Source organism: Pristiophorus japonicus, chromosome 1, assembly GCF_044704955.1.
Source record: "Pristiophorus japonicus isolate sPriJap1 chromosome 1, sPriJap1.hap1, whole genome shotgun sequence".
Classification (NCBI taxonomy): Eukaryota; Metazoa; Chordata; class Chondrichthyes; family Pristiophoridae; genus Pristiophorus; species Pristiophorus japonicus.
This window is the reverse complement of record NC_091977.1, coordinates 69,650,284-69,664,157: the sequence shown is the minus strand read 5'-3', so window position 1 is coordinate 69,664,157 and position 13,874 is coordinate 69,650,284. Positions and strand designations below refer to the sequence as shown.

Here is a 13,874-nt window from a genome sequence, read left to right as displayed (position 1 = left end):
AGAAATAGCAGTAGGTCATTTGGCCCCTCGAGCCTGCTCTGCCATCCAATATCATGGCTGATCTGATCTTGGCCTCAACTCCATTTCCCTGCCCGTTCCCCATTACCCTGGACTCCCTGATCATTCAGAAATCTGTCTAACTCCACCTTAAATATATTCAATGACCCATCCTCCACAGCTCTCTGGGGTAGAGTATTCCAAAGATTCACAACCCTCAGAAGAAATTGCTCCTAATTTCTGTTTTAAATGGGTGACCCATTATTCTGAAACCACGCCCCCTAGTTCAAGATTCCCCCACGAGGGGAAACATCTCTCAGCATCTACCCGGTCAAGCCCCCTCAGAATCTTATACATTTCAATAAGATCACCACTCATTCTTCTAAACTCCAATGAGTATAGGCCCAACCGGCTCAACCTTTCTTAAGACAACCCCTTCATCTCAGGAATCAACCTCTTGAACCTTCTCTGAACTGCCTCCAATGCAAGTATATCCTTCCTTAAATAAGGAGACCAAAACTGTACACACTACTCCAAATGTGGTCTCACCTAAGCCCAAGTACAGTTGTAGCAGGATTTCCCTACTTTTATACTCTATCCCCCTTGCAATAAAGGCCAATATTTCATTTGCCTTCCTGATTACTTGCTGTACCTGCATACTAACTTTGTGTTTCATGTACAAGGACCCCCAGATCCCTCTGTATTGCAGCATTTTGTAATCTCTCCCCTCATTTAAATAATAATTTGCTTTTTAATTTTTCCTACCAAAATGGATAACCTCACATTTTCCCACATTATACTCCATCTGCCAAATGTTTACCCACTCACTTAGCCAATCTATATCCCTTTGAAGATTATGTGTGGCTCCTCGCAACTTGCTTTCCTCCCACCTTTCTTTGCATCAGTAGCAAATTTAGCTCCATTACACTCGGTCCCTTCAGCCAAGTCATTAATATAGATTGTAAATAGTTGAGGCACCACATTGATCCCTTTGCACCCCACTAGTTAGTTTGCCAATCTGAAAATGACCCATTTATCCCGACTCAGAGTTAGCCAATCCTCCATTCATGCTAATATATTACCCCAACCCTATGAGCTCTTATCTCAAGGAGCAAGCAGGGAGACAAATTTCAGAAATTATGTGATCAATAAATTTCATGAAGCAGTTCACAAATATAGTGAAAGTATCAAAAATAATTAGTCTTACAATACATAGAATATACATGGTTTGCTTAGAAAGCATTGATAGCTGCATTTTAAAAATGCAAATACAATGTACTTAGTTTTAACTAACCAGTCAGAGGGTGTTTACCAGTATCACTGCTGCTGCTGCTGCTGCCAAGGCTAGTGCTGCTTTGATCAAGGCCATTTGTAGCCATTGTTGTAGGTAGGCCCATTCTTTCAGTTGGGTTGCCACTACAGCTATAATCGTGAACACCAGGAGGAAAGCTGAATTTTGAATCATCAAACCGTTCATCCTAAACATGGAAAGAAATAATTATTTTATTTGTTACAAGAAATAACCAGGAAATACTGGAAAAGGAAATACTGAGAAAAGAAACAAAGATACAGAGAACAAGCAAATGCTGTATTATTGTTCATCATGGATACTAGAACTAGTGGTAGTATTCATTACCTGAGAGAACAATTAGATAGAAGTTTGCTTCTATGGCCCCAAGTTTCCACACGATAAAAAACGAGTGCCCAGGGGGGCGGAGCCTACCACTCGCGCCGATTTTGTAAGTGGGAGGGGGTGGGTACTATTTAAATTATTTTTTTTCCTGCCGGCAACCCTGCGCGTGCGCGCTGGAGCGTTCGCGCACGCGCAGTGTGAAGGAAACATTGGCACTCGGCCATTTTTGTAGTTCTTTGTAGCTGTTTAATTTTTCAACATTTTTTAATAAAAGCACATTGCCATCAGCACTGAGACTTCTTGCAGCAGTGAGAAGGCTGCAGGAAGCCTCAGAAAGTTGAGGCAGCCGTTTCTTCCCCCCCCACTGTCGGGAACGGCTTCCTCCTCCTCTCCTCCCCCCCCCGCGGGAACGAACAGCTGCCTCCTTCCTCCCTCCCCCCCCCCCCCCCCCGCGGGAACGAACAGCTGCCTCCTTCCTCCCTCCCCCCCCCCCCGCGGGAACGAACAGCTGCCTCCTTCCTCCCCCCCCCGCGGGAACGAACAGCTGCCTCCTTCCTCCCCCCCCCGCGGGAACGAACAGCTGCCTCCTTCCTCCCCCCCCCCCCCCCCCCCCCCCGCCCACGGGAACGAACAGCTGCCTCCCCCCCCCGCCCACGGGAACGAACGGCTTCCTCCTCCTCCTCTCCTCTCCTCCCCCCCCGCGGGAACGAACAGCTGCCTCCTTCCTCCCCCCCCCCCCCCCCCCCCGCCCACGGGAACGAACAGCTGCCTCCCCCCCCCGCCCACGGGAACGAACGGCTTCCTCCTCCTCTCCTCCCCCCCCCGCGGGAACGAACAGCTGCCTCCTTCCTCCCCCCCCCCCCCCCCCCCCCGCCCACGGGAACGAACAGCTGCCTCCTCCCCCCCCCCCGCGGGAACGAACGGCTGCCTCAACTTGTGAGGCTTCCTGCAGCATTCTCTGTGCCTGAAGCACTTTCACACAGGTAGGAAGATGGTTTATTTAATCTTTTCTTTGCTTATAAATTTTTATTCAGGTTGGATTTATTTGTATAAGTATAAATAAGGATTTATTGTAGAATTTAATGACTATCCTTCCATCCCCCCCACCTCGTTCTGGACGCCTAATTTGTAACCTGCGCCTGATTTTTTAATGTGTAGACAAGGTTTTTTCAGTTCTACAAAAATCTTCACTTACTCCATCCTAAGTTAGTTTGGAGTACGTTTTCACTGTGGAAACTTTGAAATTAGGAGTCAGTGGCTGGACACGCCCCCTTTTGAAGAAAAAATTCTGTTCCAAAGTAGAACTATTCTACCTGACTAGAACTGCAGAAAAAAAATGTGGAGAATTGCGATTTCTAAGATAGTCCGTTCTCCACCAGTTGCTCCTAAAAATCAGGCGCAAATCATGTGGAAACTTGGGCCCTTTGACTCAACCTTTGATTTTGGCCGTATCACTAGATTAGGCAAATGGAGATGTAATGCTTCTGCACTTGATGGAACAAACAAATTGCAAGGGTGGTCAATCAAGGCTGCTCCAAATCACCCTGGTCAAAAACAGGTTATCCTTTGTGCAGGTCATCAACCTACCTCGCAGGTCAAACAGACTCCCATAGCAAGTAAATTTTAGCTATAGCTTTCTACTCTGCTCTTCTATATAAGGAAATAGGAATTTCAAATGTATAATTAGAAAAATCAATTAAAGCTGGCCAGAATAGATTCAAAACATCCAATAGAACCTCAGTAATTTACAGCACAGAAAGAGGCCTTATCCCCAATTTCATCAGTGTTGACTTTCTGCTGGAGTAATTCACAAACTAATCCATGGCCCTGTTCTCTTCCTGTAGAACTGTAACAACTTCTAATTATAAAGTTGTAGCTACAACCACCAAAAATTTAGCTAATGTTTGTCCTCTTTATCAACCATCCCATTCTTGTCCACTGTCTCTCCTCTGTAGTCCACGTCCATGGAACTGCCTGATCTTGCACAGTACGTTCCTATTGGTCACAACACATTCAGTGCATCTCCAGCAATGGCTTATTTTCCCAACCAACATGGTCATTTCCTGTATATACCAAGACCCAGCCTAATGCCCTTCCTTTTCTTCATGCAGGTGCCTCAGATATTATCTGCAGGCGTGGAATTAGTTCACATACATATGCTGCTGACCAGCTCGACACTTCTACCACTTTGGCTCCACCACTATCTCTTCAATGCCAGACTGCCTGTCCAACTAAACAATGGAAATACTCCAGCATGTATATTCAGCTCCCTGCTAACTCAGTTGTCTTGTCACTAACCCCATCTACCAGATAATCTGTAACCTGGTTGTCCTGCTCAACCCAAAGCAGTCTCAAACCCCATATTCTGGCCACCACCAAACTGCTTACTTTTACCTCGACAACACTACCTGCCTCCTCCCACCACAGCTAAAATCTTAACCCACATGTCTGTCCGTCACCTCTGGGCTCAATTTATTTAATGGTCTCATCAGTTTCCCAACCTCCATAAACACCAACGCAACGAAAATTCCATAACAACATAGAAAATAGGTGCAGGAGTAGGCCATTCGGCCCATTGAGCCTGCACCGCCATTCAATAAGATCATGGCTGATAATTCCCTCAGTACCCCTTTCCTGCTTTCTCTCCATACCCCTTGATCCTTTTAGCCGTAAGGGCCATATCTAACTCCCTCTTGAATATATCCAATGAACTGGCATCAACAACTCTCTGCGGTAGGGAATTCCACAGGTTAACAACTCAGTGAAGAAGTTTCTTCTCATCAGTCCTAAATGGCTTACCCCGTATCCTAAGACTGTGTCAACCGGTTCTGAACTTCCCCAGCATCGGGAGCATTCTTCCCGCATCTAACCTGTCTAGTCCCGTCAGAATCTTATACGTTTCTATGAGATCCTCTCTCATCCTTCTAAACTCCAGTGTATAAAGGCCCAGTCGATCCAGTCTCTCCTCATATGTCAGTCCCGCCATCCCTGGAATCAGTCTGGTGAACCTTCGCTGCACTCCTTCAATAGCAAGAACATCCTTCCTTAGATTAGAAGACCAAAACTGAACACAATATTCCAGGTGAAGCCTCACCAAGGCCCTGTACAATTGCAGCAAGACCTCCCTGCCCCTATACTCAAATCCCCTAGCTATGAAGGCCAACATACCATTTGCCTGCTGTACCTGCATGCCAACTTTCAATGATTGATGAACCATGACACCCAGGTCTCGTTGCACCTCCGCCTTTCCTAATCTGCCGCCATTCAGATAATATTCTGCCTTCTTGTTTTTGCCACCAAAGTGGATAACCTCACATTTATCCACATTATACTGCATCTGCTATGCATTTGCCCACTCATTTAACCTGTCCAAGTCACCCTGCAGCCTTTTAGCGTCCTCCTCACAGCTTACACTGCCACCCAGTTTAGTGTCATCTGCAAACTTGGAGATTTTACACTCAATTCCTTCATCTAAATCATTAATGTATATTGTAAAGAGCTGGGTTCCAGCACCGAGCCCTGCGGCACTCCACTAGTCACTGCCTGCCATTCTAAAAAGGGCCCATTTATCCCGACTCTCTGCCTCTTGTCTGGCAACCAGTTCTCTATCCACGTCAGTACATTACCCCCCCAATACCATGTGCTTTGATTTTGCACACCAATCTCTTGTGTGGGACCTTGTCAAAAGCCTTTTGAAAGTTCAAATACACCACCATCCACTGGTTCTCCCTTGTCCACTCTACCAGTTACATCCTCAAAAAATTCCAGAAGATTTGTCAAGCATGATTTCCCTTTCATAAATCCATGCCGACTTGGACCGATTGTGTCACTGCTTTCCAAATGCACTGCTATTTCATCTTTAATAATTGATTCCAACATTTTCCTGACTACTGATGTCAGGCTAACCGGTCTATAATTACCCGTTTTCTCTCTTCCTCCTTTTTTAAACAGTGGTTTGACATCAGCTAGCCTCCAGTCTATAGGAGCTGATCCAGAGTCGATAGACTGTTGGAAAATGATCACCAATGCATCCACTTCCTTAATTACTCTGGGATGCAGACTATCAAGCCCCGGGGATTTATCGGCCTTCAATCCCATCAATTTCCCTAACACAATTTCTCACTTTATAAGGATATCCTTCAGTTCCTCCTTCTCACTAGACCCTCGGTCCCCTAGTATTTCCGGAAGGTTATTTGTGTCTTCCTTCGTGAAAACAGAACCAAAGTATTTGTTTAACTGGTCCGCCATTTCTTTGTTCCCCATTATAAATTCACCCGATTCTGACTGCAAGGGACCTACCTATGTTTGTTTTCACTAATCTTTTTCTCTTCACATGTCGATAAAAACTGACTGCAAAAGTGTTTTTGTTCCCAGAAAGCTTCCTCTCATACTCTATTTTCCCCCTCCGAATTAAACCCTTTGTCCTCCTCTGCTGTATTACAAAATTCTCCCAGTCCTCAGGTTTGCTGCTTTTTCTGGCCAATTTATATGCCTCTTCCTTGGATTTAACACTATCCTTAATTTCCCTTGTTAGCCACGGTTGAGCCATCTTCCCAGTTTTATTTTTACTCCAGACAGGGATATACAATTGTTGAACTTCATCCATGTGATCTTTAAATGTTTGCCATTGCCTATCCTCCGTCAACCCATTAAGTATCACTCGCCATTCTATTCTAGCCAATTTACATCTCATACCATCGAAGTTACCTTTCCCCAAATTCAGGACACAAGTCTCTGAATGAACTATGTCACTCTCCATCTTAATAAAGAATTCTACCATATTATGGTCACTCTTCCCTAAGGGACCTCGCACAACAAGATTGTTAATTAGTCCTTTCTCATTACACATCACCCAGTCTAGAATGGTCAGCCCTCTAGTTAGTTCCTCGACATATTGGTCTAGAAAACCATCCCTAATACACTCCAGGAAATCCTCCTCCACCACATTGCTACCAGTTTGGTTAGACCAGTCAATATGTAGATTAAAGTCGCCCATGATAACTGCTGTATCTTTATTGCACGCATCCCTAATTTCTTGTTTGATGAAGTCCCCATCCTCATGACTGCTGTTTGGTGGTCTGTACACAACTCCCACTAGTGTTTTCTGCCCTTTGGTATTCCGTAACTCCACCCATACAGATTCCACATCATCCAAGCTAATGTCCCTCCTTACTATTGCATTAATTTCCTCTTTAACCAGCAACACCACCCCACCTCCTTTTCCTTTCTGTCTATCCTTCCTAAATGCTGAATACCCCTGCATGTTGAGTTCCCAGCCTTGGTCATCCTGGAGCCATGTCTCCGTGATGCCAATTACATTATATCCGTTATCTGCGCAGTTAATTCGTCCACCTTATTCCGAATACTCCTCGCATTGAGGCACAGAGCCTTCAGGCTTGCCTTTTTAATTCACATTGACCCTTTAAAATTTTGCTGTAAAGTGGCCCTTTATGTTTTTTGCCTTGGGTTTCTCTGCCCTCCACTTTTACTTTTCTTCTTTCTATCTTTTGCTTCTGCCCCCATTCTACTTCCCTGTCTCCATGCATAGGTTCCCATTCCCCTGCCATATTAGTTTAACCCCTCCCCAACAGTACGAGCAAACACTCTCCCCCCTCCCCCCCCAGGACATCAGTTCCGGTCCTGCCCAGGTACAGACTGTCCGGTTTGCCCTGGTCCCACCTACTCCAGAACCGGTTCCAATGTCCCAGGAATTTGAATCCCTCCCTTCTGCACCACTCCTCAAGCCACGTATTCTGTCCCACATACTTATCATTCCAATCGTATTTCTTTCCCTCCCGCCCCCCCAACACATCGATTTTAAAATTCCCATTCTCATCTACAAATTCATCCATGACTTTTCCCCACCCTCTCAGTGACCCTGTCCACCCTTATATTTATCCCAAACTCTTCATTCCTCCAACTCTGTGCATCCTCCCTTTATCCCATTTCACAAGCTGTAGCAGAACATTCAGCTATCTAGACCCCACTCTCTAATGACCTTCCTAAACACCTCCACTTTGCTTCCTTCTTTCCTCCTTTAAATGCCTTCTCAAAATCTAGCTATTCAATTATGACTTTGGTACTCCTAACTCCCCAAATTATACTGTTTCCAGTTTTACTCTTCTGTGAAACACTTTGGGATATTCTTCCACATTACAGAAATGTAAGTTTATTATTTGTCAGCTAATGTTTTTATTTTATTTTGCAAAACTTTATTGTAAGAGTTTCATTTTTCCAGCTAATATTCTTGAATTTTTCCTGATCAGACCATGGTCAGAATATTTATTTAAATAGAGAAGCAGCAGAATTATAGACAACAGTAATAAGACTATATTGAAATGCTTTCCAACAGGAAGATGATCCTGGAAGGGGATGGCATCGATACAGTGTCGTCCCAAAATCAACACCTCAGATGCACCACAATATCTGAATAGAACTACACCAAGTTCTATACCTTTGGGCAAATCAATGTTGCCTTATTACTGGAAGTGCTTGGAAAGTATCCCACAGTTCTCATGCTTTTAGTATAAAATTGAAGGCGGCATTGACTGGGAGATCACCAGAAACTGCAGCCAGGCTAGCTGCATCCATCTTGATGTCACTAACCTTACGTTCAGGCCCTGACACACCTACTTGGCTCCACAGTCTCTGGTTCAGGATTGTAAAGACGTCTATAGATACTCTGGATCACAGGATTTGCACTGTTACAAGCAGGAAAGGCCACCAGAACCTCTCAACTGTTTTAGCCCCTCCTTTCTGCATCAGCCAATGCCAATGCCATGCCCACCCATGCATCACAGATTATTGATACAGATGTCATTGTAAGCAGCAATTATATCTCCTTTTCCACGAGATAGCAAGCAAAAAATGATAGCTGCTCAATGGCACTGCACTGCTGAATTGCCCAAGGTACACAAGATTCTTGTCTAGATTCTGTGCACATCATCAACATCGATACCCAAAGTGTTTGACTAACCGGATTGAATTTTTTTGAGTAGGTAACCAAGAGGGCTAATGAGGGTAGTGCGTACAATGTAGTATATATGGACTTTAGCAAGGCTTTTGGTAGACTGGTCATGAAGGTTAAAGCCCATGGAATACACGAGGGCAAAGTGGCAAGTTGGATCCAAAATTGGCTCGGAGGTAGGAAACAAAGGGTAATGATAGATGGATGTTTTTGTGACTGGAAGGATGTTTCCAGTGAGGTTCCGCAGGGCTCAGTACTGGGCCCCTTGCTTTTTGTGGTATATATATCAACAGTTTAGATTTGAATATAGGAAGTATGATTAAGAAGTTTGCAGACGACACTAAAATTGGCAGTGTGGTTGATAATGAAGAGGAAAGTCATGGGCTGCAGGAGGATATCAATCTACTGGTCAGGTGGGCAGAGCAGTGGCAAATGGAATTTAATTCAGAGAAGTGTGAGGCGATGCACTTTGGGAGGGCTAATAAGGAAACACATTAAGCAGTAGGCCACTTAATAGTGTAGATGAACACAGGGACCTTGGAGTGCTTGTCCACAGATCCCTGAAAATAGGCCAGGTGGATAAGGTGGTTAAGAAGGCAGACGGAACGCTTGCCTTTATTTGCCAAAGCATAGAATTTAAGAGCAGGGAGGTTGTTTAAATTGTATAATACTTTGGTTAGGCCACAACTGGAGTACTGCGTGCAGTTCTGGTCGCTGTATTATAGGAAGGACATGATTGCACTAGAGAGGGTGCAGAGGAGATTTACTAAGATGCTGCCTGGAATGGAGAACCTTAGTTGTGAGCACAGATTAGATAGGCTGGGTTTGTTCTCATTGAGGTGTACAAAATATTGAGTGGCCTGGACATAGTGGATAGTAAGGGCCTATTTCCATTGGTGGAGGGATCTGTTACGAGGGGGCATAGTTTTAAGGTGGTTGGTGGAAGGTTTAGAGGGGATTTGACTGGGGGTGGGGGAGCCTTCTTTACGCAGAGGGTGGTGGGGATCTGGAACTTGTTGCTTGGAAGAGTGGTGGATGCAGAAACCCTCACCACTTTTAAGAGATGGTTGGATGGGCACTTAAAGTGCAGTAACCTGCAGGGTTACGGACCTAGAGCTGCTAATTGGGATTAGACTGGATGACCTTTTGTTGGATGGCGCAGATATAATGGTAAGTACTGCAGGGAATAGAATACGGCCAGGGTGATCTCCTGGACAGGTCGGAGAGGATTTTTCCCAGATTTTTTTTTCCATAAATTGGCCTGGGTTTTTAAATCTGGTTTTTGCCTCTCCCAGGAGATCACATGGCTCAGGTTGGGGTGGAGTGCAGAATGTTTCAGTATAAGGGGTGTCGCAGTTGTGAGAGGCGGACTGGTTGGGCTGGGTGCTCTTTGCATTTCCGTCATTGTTCATAGGTTTATATGTAACCTTTAGGGCTGCTGACCAAGGGCCGTGTGGCTCTTTGTTGGCTGGCGCGGACACGATGGGCCGAAATGGCCTCCTTCTGCGCTGTAAATTTCTGTTTCTATGAAGCAATTGTCAAATAAATGCAAAAACAAGTTTGGATGCCTCTCTTTCCACCAATCAGGCTCCAGCAAGCTGCCCACTTATCACACTGTTGATAAAACAGCACATCTGCTGTCTCACTATGAGCAACATGGCAGTGAGCAACATGGCAGAAGACCAATTAATTGTATATATTTTTATAAAAACAGATCTTGTACAGTAGAGAATCTAAAAGGCGAGATGGTGTTACAATCTGTATGTGGAGCTTAGATAGGATACACAGATTAGAGATAAATGTAGTGATCAATTATACAGAATTCCTACACCTGTAATAAAAATTGGTGTATTTGTACCCACATAAAAGTTGCAAATAGAATGCAAAAAATTCATTTTTTGTACTACATATTTGAGATTAATCTTCATTCTCAAAAGATTGTGAATCTTCCAGGTAAATCAAGTTCTCCTCACTAAAATATAATAAAAACTGTACAATATCACTTACTGCAATCACAATGATTATACAACTTGTTGTTAGATTATATTTACACTCATAAGCCTGATCACAATTCTCAAAAATGGCGTCAATTGACTTGTGAAATTAATTTCCTATCCGACTGCCTCTCAAAGCAAACCCAATACACAGTGAGCAAAGTTAAGTGTCTGACCTCATCATCAGAGTAGGAGTATGCTGATGCCACAGCTCCCCACATCTTGCTGGCAACATTTGCTGCTTGTTTCATACCAGACTTAAGTACATCCATCTTGGGTCCAGAGAGCAGATTGTCCAGCTTAAATCCTGAAATTGATGTAACCACAGACCCCAAGGAGCCATGCTGGGTGTTCCTCACCAAGGCAGTTAATGAAGTCGAACGCATTTTCTGTGAAACAGGCTTTTGCACTTTTGGCTGGCCAGCAAATGTTTTTGACCTGGACACAGATATAGATGTTGTTTGTAGACCTTCTGGTGGAAGAGGGCTAGATGGGAGACTTGACCTTCTTTCCTGTGCATGACAGTGTACTCCATCACTGACATCTGAAGGCTTCTCTTCATTCTCAGTCTGGTGGAGTTCCATACTGGCTGATTTGCCCCCAAGAGGGCTCTTAAGGTTCATATACATTTCAATCTCGTCAGCAAGTTTTCGAGAGACAACTGGTGGTACATTCTTCTCAACACTGGAGGGAATTTTTTTTTCAGTCTCCAAGACCAATAATGATAATGGGTCAAAACCTATCTTAACATCGTCTCTTTCTACAGGTTTAATTGCAGAGTGCACACTAGTCCTTTTCTGCATGGAATCTTCAACTTCATTTCCTTCATCAATTGGAAGAATAGTATCTGGCTCAACTTGTAGGTCCTCCATTACAAACACTGCATTTTTAGTTATCACTGCAGTCTCAGTATCAATAAGGTGCTTATTTGATGCTTCCATTTCAGATGAGTCCCTGTCCTCTGAAACACCCAAGCATTTATCAATGGTAATTTTGCTGACATCACCATGATACTCTCCTGTTTGTTCGGCTGAGTGATTCAAGGTTGGAGAGGTCTTAATCTTTGAAGATAGCTCTTTGGTACTGCACAGAGCAGCAGCCAAGATCCTAGCATCAGCACCCATCATCTCCGCTATCTCATTTGGATCAGTTTCAAGGCTTCCTTTTTTAAGTAACATGTTTGACCGCGTATCGGCACTAAAACTGCAGCTTCTTTCTGTCCAGAGCTTTTGCCGCTGCTGGCTTTTCTCGCTGTTCTTCCTGTGTGCTCGAGTACTGGGGTCATCAACTCCATTGCCATCTTGATGACTGTCATTATCTACCAGCAACAAGCTAGCCAAATTACCTAGCATTGAAAAGATAGTGAAAGTAAAGGATTAATGTTGACAAGTCAAACAATTTATTGTTCCCTTATTTCAATAAATGAACAGCTGTGCCTTAAAACTAAATGAGGGCAGAGGTGTGGAGAAGCTCCATTCCAATTAATCAGTAATCCTCAAATGTTTTTAAAAACACCAGTCAGAACAAGTATTATAGCCAATATACAAACTAGTACAACAATCAAGGGAACTTCATGTCTGGAGTGTTTAATAAATGGTTGGCACCACAAATAATACAAGTTAGCACAATTCTTAACATGGCAAATAATCCTCAGCCACATATTCAAGGGAAGCAAATGTAAGAGAGAGTTGGTAGAAGAGATAGAAAATCACCAGAGACTACTTTTCTACATATCCTAGTGGCTGGTTCAAGAGCATTCTTAACAGAAGATCATAAGCAAATTGTGAGAAGGATGGGGAGGAAGCCAAAAAAAAAATCACTTTCTACTACATTTGAAGCAAATTTGGCATATGGCATTTGAAAAGCACTAATAACCAACTCACAGGAAATAGTTAAAAAAAAAAATGGCTCAGTGGTGGAATTCCTGCCTCTGAGTTCACGTTCCATTCCAGAGAATCAAATACAAAAATCCAGGCCAATACTTCAGTCAGAACTGAGGGACTGCCATCTTTTGGTTGAGATGTTAAACCGAGGCCACATTTACCCTCTCGGGTGGCTGTAAAATATCCCCTGGTATTTTTCGATGAAGAACAGGGAGTTCTCCCCGGTGCCCAGGCTAATATTTATCTTTCAACCAACACCCAAACACAGATTATCTCGTCATCACAACACTGTTTGTGGGACCTTGCTGTGCTCAAATTGGCTGTTGTGTTTCCTAGGTCACAACAGTGACTACTCTTCAAAAATTACTTCACTGGCTGCAAACCTCTTCGGAAAGTCCTGAGGTTATGAAAGGCATTAGCTAAATGCAAATCAATCTTAGTTTTACAGATATGACACATCCCAAAAGAATCATTCTTGCCTTCCCAATTTTGCTATCTTACCTGTCAACATGAATTACAGCATTCGACTGCCATATCCTTACTAATTTTTACATTCTGTAATTACATTATCTCAGCAGGAATCAATGAATAAAATAATTCGGCCCATCGAGCCCATGCCGGCTCTCTGCAAGAACACCTCAGCTAGTCCCTCTCCCTGTCCTTTCCCCATAGTCCTGCAATTTTCTTTTCTTCAGGTACTTATCCAACTCCCTTTTGATTCTGCCTCCACCATACTTTCAGGCAGTACATTCCCGATCCTAACCACTCGCTGAGTAAAACGTTTTTTTTCTTATGTCGCCTTTGGTTCTTTTGCCAATCACCTTAAATCTGTGTCCTCTGGTTCTCGACTCTTCTGCCAATGGGAACAGTTTCTCTCTATCTACCGTGAGGCCACACCTGGAGCACTGCGTACAGTTTTGGTATCCGTATTTAAGGAAGGATAGACTTGCATTGGAGGCTGTTCAGAGAAGGTTCACTAGTTGATTCCGGAGATGAGGGAGTTGACTTATGAGGATAGGTTGAGTAGGTTGGGCCTATACACATTGGAGCTCAGAAGAATGAGAAGTGATCTTATTGAAACTTAAGATAATGAGGGGGCTTGATAAGGTGGATGCAGAGAGGATATTTCCACTCATAGGGGAAACTAAAACTAGGGGACATAGTCTTAGAATAAGGGGCCGCCCATTTAAAAGTGAGATAAGGAGGAATTTCTTCTGAGGGTTATAAATCTATGGAATTCTCTGTCCCAGAGAGCTGTGGAGGCTGGGTCATTGAATATATTTAAGGCGGAAATAGACAGAATTTTGAGCGATAGGGGAGTAAAGGGTTATGGGGAGAGGGCAGGGAAGTGGAGCTGAGTCTATGATCAGATCAGCCATGATCTTATTGAATGGCAGAGT

At 43.8% G+C, this 13,874-nt stretch overlaps 1 protein-coding gene across 9 annotated transcripts in view; it reads right to left on the bottom strand.

The window, feature by feature from the left end:
• Nucleotides 1-13,874, bottom strand: part of dennd4c (DENN/MADD domain containing 4C) — a 234,982-nt gene that overhangs the window by 18,251 nt on the left and 202,857 nt on the right. For 7 of the 9 annotated variants that reach the window (XM_070880881.1, XM_070880927.1, XM_070880947.1 and 4 more), the window contains 2 exons: nucleotides 10,768-11,936; nucleotides 1,292-1,475 (listed from right to left, as the gene is read on the bottom strand). In XM_070880881.1, coding sequence (XP_070736982.1) covers nucleotides 1,292-1,475; nucleotides 10,768-11,936 — 1,353 coding nt within the window. The remainder of the gene's footprint in view (nucleotides 1-1,291; nucleotides 1,476-10,767; nucleotides 11,937-13,874) is intronic. The other 2 variants (XM_070880910.1, XM_070880956.1) reach the window with 1 other exon arrangement.